General features: G+C 40.7%; 1 protein-coding gene across 2 annotated transcripts in view; it reads left to right on the forward strand.

Annotated features, from left to right (window-relative positions):
• The first annotated feature begins 2,754 nt into the window (after positions 1–2,754).
• Positions 2,755–18,154, forward strand: part of LOC108555636 (Mitochondrial calcium uptake 3) — a 41,711-nt gene continuing 26,311 nt past the window's right edge. The window contains exon 1 of one of the 2 annotated variants that reach the window (XM_017911415.1): positions 2,755–2,961. In XM_017911415.1, coding sequence (XP_017766904.1) covers positions 2,755–2,961 — 207 coding nt within the window. The remainder of the gene's footprint in view (positions 2,962–18,154) is intronic. The other variant, XM_017911418.1, reaches the window with a different exon arrangement.

Consider the following 18,154-nt stretch of genomic DNA (forward strand, 5'->3'; position numbering starts at 1 on the left):
TAGAGGATCTGCGTTATCTTTTAATCTCCTTTGGTATAATATATCATCGTTCTGTACGTTATTCGACAAAATTCCGTAATAAAAGTATTAATTGCATCAACTATAACTCGTTTGTCGCGTTATTGCTATTCCTCGGCGTCACGATCCGTGAACCCCGGCAAGGAGTAGGTGATTTCTCAGAAAACTTTTTGTAAGTTGATACCCTCGATCGATTTAGAACCAAATGCCGATACGAGGGTAACAAATGTCCTGGAAGTTTCGAATTTTTCCTTAACCGATAATAACTGGAAATCGCCCGCTAGAACTCGCACCCATTCATCTTTTAATAGAATCAATTCGCCGTAACGAGATTATTTCTAAATAAAGACAAGATAGTTTTGTATGCTGCAAATGTAGAGATGATCGATCAATCATCGCAAATTATAAATAGGCAGGCCGAGTTTGTAATTTCGCTGGAAGTGGTCGAGGCCAATGGCTCGTTGCAAAATTATTATAAATTCTTCTCAACGACGAGTGATATATTATCGGACCGCGATCGGAATATAAATAAGATTGATGTAACTAGTGCTAATTACTGACACTAGTTGCCACGATTATTTTATTGGGCGCGTGTAAACGATCCGCGTCATTTTAAGCGAGAAAATTAAAGCGCTATGTCGACAGGAAGCCGGAAATTGAAATCATTTGTAAACTTATTATTACGACCGTGTACTTACGTACATTGTCGTTACACGATTATCCGCCGAGACGTTTTCTAACAAGAACCTTACATATCAAAATCCACGTTATAACTAGACACGACCGAGGCAGAAATAGAGCTCATGCAAATTTCCTCGATTATAATTAGAATAAAACGAAATATCAAACGCGAAAGTTTTAACAACTTAATGCATCGATTTATCATACACCGATACCATAACTGTAAATTCTATTACGTTCGTGTAAAAACGGCGAAACTTAATCGCGAAACGCCACAATAAAGAACGCCTATTAAATCGCTTAAAATAACTGGAAAATGTAACGTTAATAACGCATTTTATATCACAATCACGTTATTAACTAGCTGGATCAGGAAAAAAAAGGGGAAGATTACGGTACCCAGTTCGAGTGAGTAATAACCCAGACGAGGAGACTTCGGTGTGTACCTGAAGTTCAAAATAAGCTGAACGTGGTTGCATATTTCTCGCCATAGAAATACCACGAAACATATTCATCTTTCAAGAATAAAGCCACTACTCTGCCGCCAGATGTGTTCATCTTTTATAGAACCAGTTGTTAAACCAAAGTATAAAGCTGTAGCTGAAACGAAGTTGGAGTTCGCTATCAACTCATTACGAGCGATAGCCCGTCCTTTCAGCAACAAGAAAGGGAAAAGATTGCAGAAGATTGTCTTGGCTTCTCGTTCCAGCGGCAGGGTGCATTTATAAATAATGTAACCACAAGGAAGAAAGCAGGTAGTCCCGGTTAATAAACGTCAACGTGGCTACTAGAGTAACCGGTAGTAAGAGTGCGCGTACATTAGCCCGCATAATTTTAGCACTCCGCGCCGCTTGAACGGAACTCTTGCTCGTTGCGTCACAGCATATCGTGGGTGAAGATGGCACCGTTTCGTTACATAACGCCCTTCGAACGTTGTCTTTGCTTTATACGCAACTCTATTTTCGTCCAACAAATTTTACGCCGTCGAACCACCGCTATTTCCCTCTGTCCGCTCTCTTGCTCCGTCAACTGCGCGATCATTGAACCGACCGTCGGAAAATCAACGGAGATCCTGTTGATCTTGCTCGCTGTTGCGAAGACCCGCATTTTCATCTCACGGATTTATACGCTCGCAAATTAAGCCGAATGATTTTCGCCGCGACGCGAGGAATTTCGGACAAACAATTCGGAGGGTAATTGGTACCGGTGGTAAATAGATGTGGAACGATGGAGTGCTTTTATAATTAGGAGGAATGGATCGCGTAGGAACAAATGATGGAGGAGGCTCGAGAAGTTGGACAATCGCGAACTGTTTTGTGCAGATAAGTTGTACGATTGACTGTGATTAATGTAGTTTTCAGTTCGGTGTAATAGTTTAGAGCGTATTGTCTCGTGTTGAACACGTTGTATTAATTCGTAATGAAATATAGGTACTTTCGTTATTACTCATTGTAACGTGGTGGAAAATATTCATTTCATTTCTGTACGATCTTCGTCATTATAGTCATGATTGATAACTTGTCTTGATAAATGCTTTAAAACGATATAAAAAAATATGTAGCATACCATTTAAAGAATCGAATTATTTTGAGAATTTCTCTTTCGTTTTTTATCACTGTATGTGTGTAATTTGTGTAATTAAAGATTTGTCGTTGTCGAATTCGTGGTCATTAATTAGATTGCGTTATCTTGCTCCGGAAATCGATATGAACTACAATTGCACGAGGATTACTTCTACAAAGATGTCTTTATTAACACATTTGAAATTGTAAACAATATTGTATATCGAAAAAAGCAATTGTTTGCATATTTTTAAGAAAATAAAAATATTGTACAAAAGTAGAATTTATTTATCTTAAAAAATAAATTAGATAACGAGAAAATTTATTAATCTGTTATATTTCGGAACATCAATGTATCTGGTCTAATAATCAGATAATTATACAAACAATTCTTCGATTATTTCGACTAACGCGTTATACGTGTTTCGTAGTACGCGCGGAAGAATTTACCGACAGCGCAAGGCGCATGCGCGCGTTGTCATCCGCATTAAACATGGCGAGTGTAGTGAGGTTGTCACGTCGTGCGTCGTCGTCTTCCCGGCATTTTTGTGGTGTCACGCGTTCTTACAATTCGTGGTACAGTAACAGTGAAGTGAAGAAATGGAAATACAGCGGTAGATTGCTTGCTGCAGTTTCTATCGGGTTTTTCGTTGGCTACAAATATTTGCAACCTGAAATAGTATACGCCAAGGCTCGAAAGGTATGTAAATACAGATTATTTCTTTCTCATACCGTACAAATAATGTTTGTCCTTTTCATGATACATGGCGTTTGGGACGTAAAAGTTATCGATTAATGATATATATATGATGGAAACAGTGTTAGACGACAGAAATATATTTAAAGGAATAGACGATATTCGTCTAGTTAATTTTGTCGATACATTGTTCCTAGATGTTCCTCGATGATTGTTTTGACATTGACAGTAAATGAAATGGATTCAACTTAATTAGATTTTATTGCGTAATTCATGTGGCCCTCGGTGAGAAGAAATATTACACCAGACGTCACTGACGTGTGAGTTTACGGGTTATAGGTTAGAATTCGATTCTGTTTATAAAAGGAAGGAATTGTGATTATGAAGATAACAAAACTTTACTGTGCAAATATACTATGCATCGCTTGCTCCACACTCGAGCCATTTAAATCTCAGTGAAAGTAAATACACGATAAAAATTTGATAATTTAATTTCTAACGTGTAAATTTCTTTATATAATGGACGTAGGTTAGAAAATTCTATAAATAATACATTACGTAAAAATAAATACAAGAAAATTTTATTTGAGTCACTTTTTATATATTCAAATATTTTATATATTCAAATATTTTATATTTGAAGGAATATTTTCAAAAATGTACATACATTATACTTGAATTAATAAAATCGAAATAAAGATATTTCTAATATTATATGTTTTAATTCTAGTTAAAAGAAGAAATTTATTATTTATGACTGCATAAATGAATTTAAATAAAAATCATTACAAAGATTATACAATGAAATAAGGACTTGTTAAATCTACCATAGAGAAATTGTACTCTTGGACCTGCAGGTATTTTCAACAACATATTTTCTGTTTTTATAATTTAACTGTAGTTAAATATAATAAGTAAATCATTGTTCAAATGTAGGTAGATGGCATATCACGCTTTAAAATGTTGAATATCAACTCACTGGAACCATAAGATACCACATGTTTAAATGTCAAAAAATGTCAAGCTCGGTATCTGGTATCTGAATTACCATATCATTTTTCTATCATCTTTTTCTATCGATACCTTACTATATTTATAACGCAATTAACGTTCAGTCATAGCCTCGGGCCATTATTCTACAACACGAACAACAAACCACGATCGCATAGCTCGATAACCCAAGTAGTCGAACACGTTTTTAAAAATACAAACTCACTGACAGTAGCCTATATTCAGCCTATATGTGCCACAGTACTCCACTTCGAACTCCATTTCATCCACATCACGATGCCCTATTAATTACCAACCTAACGAAAGCATATACACAAATCTGATTCACAAGGAATCCTCTATATACAATTTCGATCCTCGACATACCTCTAGTCAGACCGCAGTACCGTTTCGCAGCGCCACCATAGCAAGTGTTCTCCGTGCCTGACCAGCCCTAGGTAATCTCATATAGATCCAAATTTGAAATCTCCGGTAAAGCAATGACGACGGTCACGCAAACCAGAGGATAACCTGTTAACGTGTTGTGTAACATGTTCCTTCGCGGACACGGATCGTCCTTCGGTCTAGCAGAACAAGTGCAGATCTCGGGGAGATGTGGGCTCGATCCGTGGTTGCACGGCCACAAATCACTGGTCCGATGCAGCATCCTGTGGCTAAGCCAGGACTGGCAGCTGTTATCGCCTCCGAGATTCGACCGCATCGTTTATCCTCGATCCTGCTCGCGGCCGTCTCAACATCGTGATGCACAACGATCGACGGATACGCTATCTGGTGATAACACCGAACATGGGTCCAGGAGATGTGGGTAAGCAACGCGCGAACGGTATCATCGGAGCAAGTGATGATAGTAACACGGACGCTTCATCGTGAAACCGTTAGCGACTTCTAGACTCTCTTCCTAATTAAACCTATTTACATATCGCGCGTTACTCGAGTCTCTAACTGACCGATCGATACGCGAGTAGCTCTGAGAACTTCATTCAGTGGGTCGATGTAGTGCGACCTAGCGATGTAGCGAAGCTTACCCAAGTCCTGAGACTCAGCCACGTGTAATCGAGACGCGATCGATGGCCCAAACTGACCGATCTAAACAGACCTAACCGAGAGCCCTGAGTAATCGCTACGTGATCGGTGACCAACCTGACCCATCTAAACGTCAGGACCTGGCTGAAAACTCAATCTAGTTGGCCAATACGATGCGATCAATCGACGTAGCGAAGTTTATGCGAGTCCTGAGACCTAGCCACGAGTGATCGGAACATGATCGAAGACGCGATCTACGACCAAACTGACCGATCGAAACAAATGGGCATAGTTGAGAACTCAATTCAGTGGGCCGGCAAGGCACGATCTATCGACATAGCGAAACTGATCTAGGTCTGGTACGAGGTTAGCCGAAGGTGATACGGATAATACGTGACTACCATCGGGATTTATACACGTTTCGTGCAGAACGCGACTGGAATTAGGAGTCAAAGAGGGTGTAAATCATGATTTTTCGAACGATAAACCTTGCTATGCTGTCGAACGTGTATCGCGGAACACAGCTGGCCTGAGCCACGATTATTCGCGAGCCTGGCATACTATTTGCTCTCCCCCTTCCCCCGAGGCTCTACGTTGATACGATTGCGCTACTTGCTGCTGGCAGGGAATCGATTATTAAAAGATGCAATGAATAATAAAAAGGGAGATAGAGTCGGTCGGAGGAGACACGATCTACTAAGAGGCCGATTATCCAGTCGAAACCAATTACGGAGTTTTTGAAACACGAAAAGGGATATTTTAATGCGGCCTGGTGTTTCTTCGCAACTCGCAATCTGCAATAAAAAGAATCCATCCTTCATCGCCCTTTTTCCGTCCCTTTTTTCGCTTCAGCAACCCTTGTTGCCGTACTTTCGTCGATTTCTTTGGAAAAAGTGCGGGATAAATGCCTGCGAGATTCGTTATTAGATCAAATTGATTTACAAGTGCACAGAGTATTTTCAATGTGCAATTTTAGTTACTAAGAGAAAAAAATAGAGGAATTTACGATATCGATGGTTTCATTCGTGTTGGTTGCGACGATGTCGTAAAATTATCGGAGATAGGAATTTAATGACGTTAGCTCCTGAGCTGTTCATTTTGCAAAGTCTTTTTAGCTGAGTGATTTAAATTGGTCGATTTAAGAACCTCGTTGACAGGAAACAAAATTCTATCAGCGAAGCTGTATTAATATTACAGGTGTCGTATCAGTAAAAATTACTGGTTTCGCGCGTTTCGTTTTTGCTGCTGCGAAAGATACGCCGCTCTTTCTGATGAAATTAATAGTAACTTTCACCGAGATAAATATGCAATTACACAGACACGTTTCAACTTTTCGTATCAGCTGATTTATCACTGGGAGTAGGTCTGAACTTAATTTTTGAATTCTCAAAACGCTGTCAGGTTTCGAAACTTGGGGTACTGATCTTTGTTTTCAATCTATATTTCAAGTATTCCAAATCTCTAAAATGGCGTGAAATTACTGTTTCTCGAAACTCGAAAGTTTCTTCGGTTCCAGAAAGTGTTATCTTCCTAGTTTCTATACAAATATAGGATATCCAGCATTGCGGATTATTAATCCTAACGCGAAGATAAACTAGATCTATCACGAATAATAAACGAAAGCTTTGTCTATCGTGGTGACATCGATCAGACACAGTTTCGACTACTTTCATTATCGATATAAAATAGAATCCGCGATTATCTTTATCGCCGCGTTCCATGGCAGTTTACTACCATCCTACGCTAATCGTTGCAATATTTCCAACGCGGCTCATGTATGGAATCGGTAGAACTGGTAACAGTGAAACTAGTACCCCCTCGAAGAACCTGCCAGCATTTGCACGGAGCATTGTTTTATCAAGCGATATCTTTGAGGAAGATTTGTCGCTGAAACGACCGTGTCACGTTACCATGTGGAACTGGTACTGCAGCTTAAACGTGGAATAAAACGTTATACAATAACGCGGACTTCTGTAGAAATGGGCCAGGTATCCCCGACGGGGACTACATCGGATCGAATCGAATGCTATGGACTCGTTATCTTCTTGTTCTTCGTCGAACAAGCGAACCATCTGATAGGAGAGAACAGTCATAAATAGGGCCTTAAACCCCATAAAGTGAAATTCCGCGAGGTCTGCGCTGCACTCTGGAGCCGTAGACATGGTCGTATAATTGGAATTCGTTTATCAGATGAACCATTATGAGCCGTTGTAATGGATAACCACGCGTTTACTCGCTAGGCTAAACCTGATTTCCCTCGCGATCCTGTGTGATGTAATCTCTTAATTTTGAGACCTCGTCGTCCCTCCGTTCTATCGTATATTTGCGCTGATCGCAGGCTCCATTTCGCAAAATTGTCTGAAACGTTGTTAATTGAAAATAACTCTTCGAAGGGAGGCACCTGGCTGATTTGTGTAGCGTTAAGAGCTACCTGATGGTAGATGAACGAGGTCATACAGGATCTGTAAGTGAATTAACATGATATCGAAGAATGGAAGTAGTGTAGTATACATCGTGGCATGGGAAACAAGAGGAATCTTATATTGAGAAAAATGGAAGTTATGGAAACTTCTAGGGAATTGAATAGGCGAGAAGTGAACAGGGTACAGTATGGCGTGAGTGACTTATCTAAAATGAAATATCCGCCAATCTGGAAAGAAAGACAATAAACCGGGAAAGTAGTATAACTTGTAAAAATATTTATTTCAAATATTCTCGGAAACAAGAATTCCGAGAAATTCAAATTAAAATGGATATCGAAGCAGTGAAATTTAAATATATTCAGTAGATATGAGGAATTATCGGAGTAATGTAATTTAAACAGAAAATATTTTTACGAATAATATGTTAGCAAACATTCTAAATATTTATATAGTTATTTTTCTTACTTTTTGTATAATACTTCATTTTAGTAAAAAAGAATCGTGATTTTTAGATTTTTCAGAAACCGAGGGTGATGGAGCAATTTCGATTACGGATTCGCGTTCAGGAAATTTTCCAAGAATCACCCGATGGATATTACAGATTAGAAAGTTAAAATTTGCTGGACAGTGTAATCGATCAAAATATCACGATATTTAATATGGAATGGAATATTTTCAAACGTAACTTGGAATAAACGCATGCATCGCATGCATCCGGAAAAATGCGAGAAAAACGAGACTAGAACCCGTTCACGTATATTCTGAACAATGTATCGAATTTCACGCTAAGCTCGCGGAACGCGATAATTCAGCCGGACTGCTAATTTCCGAGGACTAATTTATTATCCATCGAGTGCTACATGAACGTCATAAAGCTGCGAGTGTTCGATAAAACTGGCATCGAAACAAGTATCCGTAAACGTCGCGGATAAACAGTAATGATGTAGATACATTGTACGCGATAATTTGATTTTTATGGCAGACTCCGGTGATATGAAGCATCCCCGAGCGTAATGGGAGAAATTCGTCCCTGAGCATAAATTTCCTTCGCAAACACCTCAGACTTATCTAGCATGCTGAAGGTTTTGTGACTAGGTACATTACCAGGCGATAAAATTGTCCGAACAAGCGTTTCTTTTACCTCGGACGATGCATAAAGAATACCTAGCGCTGGAACATGGTGCGCTATTACGAAAAAATGTTTAGTATCTCGCGGTACGACTCCGGTGGAAATAACTATGGAAGAATGTGGCTGCGGATAAGTTGGATAAAAAATTTCACAGAGATTTCCAGTCCCATTGATTTAAACAGCTTCGTAAAACTGTTCTCGGAACTGTTATTTTCTAATGCGCTTTTTTAGAGTTCATTAAAGGTACATTCGTCAAAAAGCTGCATGTTGATATTGGCTTTTCAACGTGAGACGCTGGAATTATGACCGTAAAGATATATAAACGCATTCGTTTCTCCCCGATAGAATACTATAATAGAGGCAACCTGGCCAGGGAGGCCGTTTAAGGATCCCAGGATATTCACGTTCCACTTTCTATCGCGTGTCGAATAAAGAATATAATTTTCTCGTGTAACAGGGAATATTGATTAATAGCGATAGCCGGCCATTAACATTTCGTAAGTGGGCGCCGCAATTTTATGCGATTTAAATTTATAGCGTAAGCACACCGAAACAGTGTGTACACTTGGAACGTGCCTTTGGGATCGATTAAACTATGTTAAATCTCGCTAGGATTAGAATCGTTTGGACCACCAAGTCCACTTTACGCGCCTATAAATCTAAGTTCATTAGTTTACTAGGTGTGATTCAGTGAACCGCGAACCGTTTTACGAGACATCGATGCTGATCAAAGATTTCTCTCGGACCCTTTCCACGGCTAGGTACCTTTAAATTATCCGATGAAATGCATTTTCGATCAACCGTGGCTTAGATTGTTATGTAACGTAAATAGCTGCGAGTTAACTGTACGAAGAAAGTTCACCCGACGAATGATTAAAGGGGTCAATAAACGTTGTTTAGTTACAATTTATAATAAGCTACATTATTATCGTGCGACTAGCATCTAATTTATCGCACAAGCAACTCGAATTTGGTCACTTGTCCTATGATTAGTCGGCTCAAGTACCATGATTTAGTTGCCATAGTACTATACCAACTGAAAGTAAATTGCCAGCGATAAATTTGGAGAAACACTTTCCAAACGATTGCAACAAAAATTCCTCGACATTCCGTGCAGAGGCGATTTTTCGAAAGAGAACTATAATTACTGGAACTTAGGAATTTCGAAAAATCGTGTACCGCGCGCAGATTTAATCATACATAAATACACTATCATTAGTTATTCTATTATTCGATCTACTTAATATACAAATAAAAACACGAGCAGTGTTTATGAACACGAACAACTACAGCCTATAATAAAATTCGTAGTTTCAAAACTTGAACGAAAGATTGCATACCTCGCGAATCTTAAAAAGAAAACGAAAAATATTTATTCCTTCTTTTCTCCTTATTTTTAGATACCGAGTACGATTCCTCGACTGTACTACGAGTTACCAGACACCCCGTATATCAAAAAAGAAAAACTCGCAATCCTTGATTACAAGCTTCGATATAAAGACGTTTCAAAGAACCATACTACAAATACTGCGATACCAAAGGCGAAAGATGAGTTTTCAATAAAAAAAAGCAATTATCCAATGACACCAATTATAGTGCAGAACGTGTTGCTATTATGCATGTTACGTTTACCAAGCAATTGGAGGCATCTCCTCGATCGAGGAACACGTCACTTTAATATTAAAACCTCCATCAAATCAGATAATCGTTATCGCTATTAAGCGCTACATGCTCTAGGCAAGAAGTAGGAAATCCCCTGAGTAAACGTGCAGGATTCGACAATGAAATTTTCATATCCAAATATGCATATGCAAATACGAAGCGGGGGGGAAGGTACCGGTTGGATGCCAGTCTGTTATCTGATTTCAATTTCCTGCTGCAATCTCGGCGCCACCGTGCCTCGCCGTAAGATCCGTAATCACCGTTGCATTATGCACCGAGACGAGCCTCACGCTTTACTGCCTCGATAGTAAGCAGGTGTTTGCCGGCCACGTGGTTTGGCGATTGGTCGCGTACCTTTCATTTTCACCGGTCCGCGCAAACGTTTGACTATACGCGATTACGGGTCACGCCGTTGCACGCAGCTTCGAGGTCGAGAAAACCAAACGGGCATCGAATTTTCCGTGAAAATCGATCGAACGATCGTGATCTTCCAAACAGATAATGGGATCTATCTATCACACTTATTAGCCCACTAACTCTTTGCGGCACAGGATTTCAGGTAATAAAATAGACCCATGTTACATAGAAATTTTATCGCCTTTTGAATGAAACGAAATTGGTATAGAACTAATTTTTATAAAAATTAACTTACTTTTAGGATTTTTCACATAAAATCAGGGAAGAAGATCGTCGAGATAAACCTTCCGCTTGCAACAATCGATGAACCTGTACTGAGAAATACATTTGTAACATTTGTTAAAGGTATCACCAACTGTTTTACGTAAATATAAACCTACGCGCGTGCAGCTATTGCAATATTTCTAGGTGGGTCTAAAGACGTCCCACCATGCATTGCGGTGCATCAAAATGGTGGGACACTTTTAACCCCAGCGTGCTCCAAAGAGTTAACACTGATCCTACCGAGGTTTAAATGTCCATTTTGAAACTTTTCATTTAAAATTCCGCATTCTATGTTTTGGTCACTTGACTGCGCGATTTTTGTTTCGATATATGTATATCTTGTTCTATTTTTCTTCTTCTTTTTAAGGTTCTTCTTCCCTTTTATTACCCATCGGTTATTTGACCGATCGTGGTCGATTTAGTTTTTCGAATGAAAAATTCGGACGGAAGAACTGGAATCACTAGAGCGATTATAATCGTGTAATAACTGGTAGACAAATGCTTACCACTCGATTTACAAGCACGAACTAGACTTTTGTTTCAAAGCAGAGATTTCGTGTTGTTCGAAATGTTGGAAGAGCCTTCGGAGGATTTAGAAGCCGCATCAGCATAATCCTCTCGTAAAAGCGTTTAAATAAAAGCCCGACGAAAGACGCTTCTCGACACCATCGCCATCGTGTCGGCTACTAAAACAACATTAATTAAACAAGAGAAAAAATGGGAATCCAAAAAGAATGCACGTTACTGGACGCACGAGAAGATTAAACGGAAGCCGCGGCCATGTATCGCCGCCTAAAGTATTAACGTCTCATCGCGAACAGTCCGACGTCGTTGGACATGATCGTGCAACGATGTTCAACATATTCATAGACCTCGTCCTCCGAAACTGTGGCAAAAACGAGGAGAGAACGAGAAGAAAAGAAGGAAAAAACGAAGAGGAGAGCAAAGCAAAAATGCAAAACCGAGTACACGTAGCGAAAATGGTTCTCGGGCGATCGCCAGAGGGATGCACGAGGCATCCAGACACAGGGTGTCCTTAAAAATCGCGCAGCTTTCGGTGAAACCGATCCCCGCTGTCCAGATACGATCGTCTCTGGCGGCTATCGGTGGAACCGTAACCAGATGCCGAGTTTCGGGTAAGAAAATTGTTGCTACCCAAAGACTGGCTGTTCGTCGCGTGCTTCTCGTTTATTGAAAACTATAACAACCGAGGAAGGAACGGTCAGCGAGGATGAGGTCAAGCTTGGCGGGGCCGAGGAGGAGCGGGCGAGCGTTTACGGTTGCAGATGAAACGGGCCTTAATCACACCACGCTGCCAACAGCGTATCGAAAAAAGAGAATATCCGGGGCTCACAGAAGGGAAGAAAAAAGTTGGATGCCTCGCACTTAGCATAATGTTCACCGCGCCTGTCATTACTCTGGACCGCTAACATGCCAGCCTAACACCCCCTGGATCCTGGTAGACACGCGAGGACGTGCCAACAGACGTTAGTTAACGCGGCATCACGCATCTATACGGAGATACGAACGAACTTGCCCGGAATATTGATCGGATGAGCGTGATCCCCGGTTAAATTAACACCGAGCCTGAGTCTGGTAGCGGCGTCGGCGTAATCGTCGTTCAACGGCCGAAGAAGACAGACATTATATTTGATTCTAGGAAAATGCGGAGAACCGGTTGGACGGATGAAAAATTGTGCTAATGACAGTGATAGGCGTATCACTGTGTACATAGCTAATTTAGAGCTCCCCCATGGTCGCGGATCGATTGGTTCGAGGTTCGAGCGAGTGGCGTTGCTCGGCATTTTGCTCACTGACAGAGAGAGCCGCTGCTTGTTAGAGTGCCGGCCAGGGTGGACAATTACGTGGTAAAAACGTTTGTAAATCACAGTGTTCTTTCACGCATGTTCTCCTCGGGCGATCAGGGAGAATTAGTCCGCGCGAAAGCCTGTAAATATCGTCATGTAGCTCGTTACCGTTTACTATTTGCCTTCCTCCCTGTACAGGCGGATCTAATCCCGCGACGTTCGTTTCGTGAGGATAAGAGTTTGGAGTAGATGAGATCGGTGATCGATGACCCGCTCTACTCGTAGGAGTTATTTTTCCTTGTTTCCTGTCGACTTCGATCAGCTTCTTGCTCGCATTACCTTTTTACGCTGAAAATTACGGTGAATTCAATGATGATCTCATAAACTTTCCAGCGTCGATGGAACACCGGTAGAAAATGGGAATTCTATCCTTGGTAGTTTTATTAAACCGAAGTCATGCACAAAGTTTATGTCCGATACGAAGCAATCTAAATTGCAGTCGAAGCTTGGAGACTTTGAGAACGTGTGTCGAGGATGAGCAAGATAATGGGAAAGCGATCAGAGGGAAATTCTTATTAGTGGCAAACACGGGTATATTCCGGCTACTGTTGACTCCGGCAATTTAAGGAACCTGCTATTGAAACAACTTTGTTATTTCGTTCCTTCTTCGCTTCTGTAGCAACGAATCTTTCGATTCCGAACAAGCTTTCGTTGCTCGAGAAGAACGTCGGAACCGTTGATCAATCTTATCGAAGAATTCTCATTGTCGGAGCGCGAACAGTCAGCTATTAAACGCGGCAAAAAGTACAAAAGATGGAAGCACGTTTCTTCGATGATATCCACAATGGAAGGTGAAAATCGTCGATTAAATATCCCGCGAGATAGCCAAAAAATACGCACAATACCGAGGAATTCTCCTCGTCCCACGAGTCCAGCTCCGCGGTAATCGTGCGAACAACGAAATACTCGTTTACGAATTTATTAGCGCAATGGAACAATACCGCGATCCGCGTAGATCCCGATAAATCACCGGCCAGATAAGATCTCAAGACTCACTTTCACGTGGTGAAGCGGGAGAGTGGCTCACCGCACTGGGGAATAAAATCAGTGAATTTCAAGCAGGATCGAGGGGATCGAGATCGAAGAACAACAAAGAAGATGGATGCTTAGTCCGGGGGACGGGTCTGGCGCACGCGGCACCATTTGTGCCTTCGGGACGGTTGGCGGGACCGGGTAAAAACAGGCGAAGAATTTCATTTATCTGGCTGCGTTACAAGAGGCCCAATTTCCAAAACGACGAGGAACTACGGTGGTCCCGGGCTTCTAGTTCACCCGGTAGCAATTTGTACAAAGGGGCACCGGCACCTTCGGTGCTTTTCGGGCTCCTCTCTAACGAGAAGATTAGACCTAACGGCGTTTGGTATCCCATAAATCGCCGGCGCCGCGCGCATTAACCACGAAAAAGAAAAGGAGGCGATTTATGGGTGTGCTGCGGCGTAAATTCATTCTCGCGGAAATATCTTTCCCCCACGACGTCAGCCACCTCTGTCACTGATGTATTTCTGAATGAGGAATCGTGAGATCGTGTCCCTGGATACGGCGGGGCTGCGGCCGTTTCGTAAGAGCCGAAGGTTGCGTCGACTCGGTCCCATCGTTGACCTTGACCAGGGATTAACACGCCTAGGAGAAAATTTAGAGGCCACGCGTGCAGGCAACGAGCAGCCTAAGAGGTCCTTCCGTTCCGATTCGGTTGCTCGTTGCTCGGCAGAAAATCGGGCAAGACAAATTTGTGTGGCTTTCGAATTTTCGGCCTCGCTTACGAGGTTAGGAATCGTTTCGGACTGCAGCGTTTCCGAAGGTGGCGTCTTTAATTAGGGATTCTTGAAATTAATTAGCGGCATTCGGAGAAGAGTGGTGGCTGGACTCTCCTGGCTGGATCTCCTGGGAAAGTTACGGTCCGTACACGAGCTGTCGAGGAAGCAGTGGCCACTTACGTAACGCCTTTTGAAGTTTAACGGGTCCGTGAGGTGGCTGTTCGAGCAGTAAAAGAGGTTTATGGAAACATGTTAAACGTCGAGAAATATTAGGATTCTCAACAGCTTACGATTCGCCGTGAGCAGCTCGAGCCAATATTTGAGGTTTTAGCTTGCGTCACTTGTTCCCGGACGTGTCAATATTTTTGCACGCCTAGAATTCATATACAGTCACTGGCGCTCTGTCTATGGCGTTCGATTAAATTTTACACCTGACACGTCTAATGGTTCTCATGCGTTCGATAATACCGCGAATTTTTATTCCAATTCTTCCAATTTCTTCGCCGTGCCCTTTAATCCTGATCGAGTCAACTTAGAACCGATAATTCTTCAAATTGCTCCATCTGTGGTGTTCTAATAAACCTTATCTTTGACACGCGTCTTCTAACAGTCCTCACACGTGCGATAATACCGCGAATTTTTATTCCAATTCTTCCTATTTCTTCACCGGGCCCTTTAGTCCTGATCGAGTCAACTTAGAACCGATAATTCTTCAAATTGCTCCATCTGTGGTGTTCTAATAAACCTTATCTTTGACACACGTCTTCTAATAGTCCTCATACGTGCGATAATACCGCGATATTTTATTCCAACTCTTGGAATTTCTACGCCGGGCCCTTCAATCCTGACCGAGTGAAATCGGGACCGATACTCGTTATAATTGCGACGTACGAGGCTACCTCGAAACGAAAGAAAAGGAAGAAACAAAAGGTAGGAAAGCAAAAGGCTGCTCTCGTAACACTGGAAGCTGTTACTAAAGAGCAAGAAGCACATTTCTCTAAATCACTTTGACACGGACGCGAGTGGGAACGATTAAACGGGAAGAGAAACACGCGTTTTATTGTACTGTTTATTCATCTGGAATTGCCACCGATAAGCGTATTATTACACGCGTGTGCAGGCTATAAATCTGGTCGGTCGGTAGGATAAAAATTAATAAGCACATTTCACGTGGAACGTATAATCCCCACTTTCCTCGGGGTCGTGCAATTATAGGAATAATTATAACCGGCGATGCCGATGGAGCCAATTAAACGATTTTGTTGAAAATACGATTATCAGCTTTACATACTTGCAAGAAAGCGAGCGTCGCTTGCGTGCCGTGTAACAGGCTGCTGGATTAACGATGCCAATTTTATTTCTATAATTTCACGCTTAATGGCCGCGCTTTTTAGCGCGCGAAAAGAAGGGGGGAGGGAAAAAAGGAGGGAAAAAGGGGAACCGCGTTGCGCTTCCTGTTTGAGTATACGCGCGAATCCGCGAGTTACTTTGCAGGCTAATCTTGATCGGTAACAGGAAGCGGCGATTACAAGTGCCGAGCCATTGTAAAAACGATTTGTCGTAGAAAAAGAGCTTGATTTACGATCAGACGGAGATTCACGAGAGACGCCGTAACCGATTACGACGGCGCTTATGGAAATGCGTCGAACAACAAGACTACCATTGCGGTTCCTTAAGGTGACTGTGCAGGCTGCCGTGCAAAACCCGCAAAAACGTATTCCGTGCGTCTTTTCACGGGATAATGATAAAGGTATGATGTAATAACATTGTTAATACGACCGGGTAATACCGAGCTTTGACACTCTGGTTTGTGTCGCGGATCAGGGTGGTAGACGCGTGAACGAGAAAGCGTGGTGAGCCCACTCCTGTCCGGCATGGTTGTGATCGGGGGAATTTTTTCATTAGACCTGGATAATGACGGAATAAAATGAGTTTAACGAGTACGACATGCCTGCAAAATAATTAGACTAGCGACCGCCGCCTGGATGGAGAGATTAGCGTAATTCGTTGCATCGAGGGGAGATGAGGACAGGTTGGTTTTAGTATGCGAAGCTGACAAGGAGAGTACAAGTCCTTCGGATCACCGATTTAGTTGAAACTTTGCAGGTTTGTAGATATCGGCATGCAGTTTAAGAAAATCATTATACCTGCAACTACTCAATGGTTTGTGAGGTATTTATAATTAAAGTTTTATTGCATCGTTAATTATAAACTTATTTCTGATTTTATATAGATGGAATGGTGGCGTAACGGCGACGGTCGAGAATTGATATGATACAGAACCGGAGTTCGATTCCCGTCACCCGTAGTTTTTTTTCAATCAATTTTTTATTGTGCATTAATTTTTCGACTATGAAAATATTGTAAATAAACAATTGTAAATAAAATTTTTTAATAAAAAAGTTTATTTTTTACGCTTTCTTATGCTAGTATATATTTATTACAAAATAATAAGAATACTATGGAAAAAAAAACAGTTTTCTATAGCAATCTTATTTACTACAGAAAGAAAACGAAAATATAAATAGTCATTAGATACAGGAAATACAAAACCCAACGCTCATGTAAGTATTAATTATTAAATTAAACATTGTATAAGAATGTTGCCTATAATTCCAACTTTGCTGTGCAGCTATATATGTTCATGAATTAATTAAAGAAACTTGGAAATTTATTAATTTTCTACTGCCGAATTAATTTATTAAGATGTATTACAAGCGCATAAGCAGAAAAGGAATCTGGTTTGAATAAAAATTTTACCGCCTGCGATCAGCGCCATCTATGGTTTGGGCTCAAAAATCAAGAAAGTGATAGGAATATAGAATACGCAAGGAGGTCGTCGAAGAGCTGGTCACGTGATTGACGAGGACAGAGAGGGGATAGAAAAGGATAGAATGGCTCCGGCAGTGAAAAATTATTAATTATTCAATTTTTGTAATTAATTTGTGAACTTTCATAACTTCATTGCAAAGCTGAAACTTCAGGCTACATTCTTATATAATTTTCGTAAAGAATTTAACTCTAAATTGTTAGTTATTAATTATCGTTTGATGGCGTCTATGATTTCGTAACGACGACCATCGCGACCTTCCGTGAAAATATTTAATACTAAACAAAACTAGAATCAAAATGTGATCAAAAGTTATATGAGAAGATTCGCAAGAACATTGTTTTTATAATGAGTGCATAAAGTTTCATAAATTAATTGCGTAAAGGATAGTAATTAATGAAAAACCAATGGCGTCTTCGACAACAATTCAAACACTCCGTAGAATAATAATTAATACTTAAATAATTAGGTACAAATTTATATCGAAAAATATATTGGAAAGTTCATGAATGATCTACCTTTACGATGCAATTATAAAAGTTCATAAATTATTCGCGGGAATTGAGTAATTAATTAATCTTTTAATAAAAATTCAAAAAGGAACTGTCAGCGCCACCTATAATTTTGTACTGGAACTAACGGAGCACAAGCTTCCAAATAAAAATCATAGGAGGCGCTGACTGTTCCTTCTTGAATTTTTATTAGATAATTAATTAATTACTCACTTCCTGCGATTAATTTATGAACTTTTATAATTGCATCGTAAAGGCAGATCCTTCAAGAACTTTCCAATATATTTTTCGATATAAATTTGT

This window comes from Eufriesea mexicana, unplaced genomic scaffold (assembly GCF_001483705.2).
Source record: "Eufriesea mexicana isolate 0111107269 unplaced genomic scaffold, ASM148370v2 scaffold202, whole genome shotgun sequence".
Classification (NCBI taxonomy): Eukaryota; Metazoa; Arthropoda; class Insecta; order Hymenoptera; family Apidae; genus Eufriesea; species Eufriesea mexicana.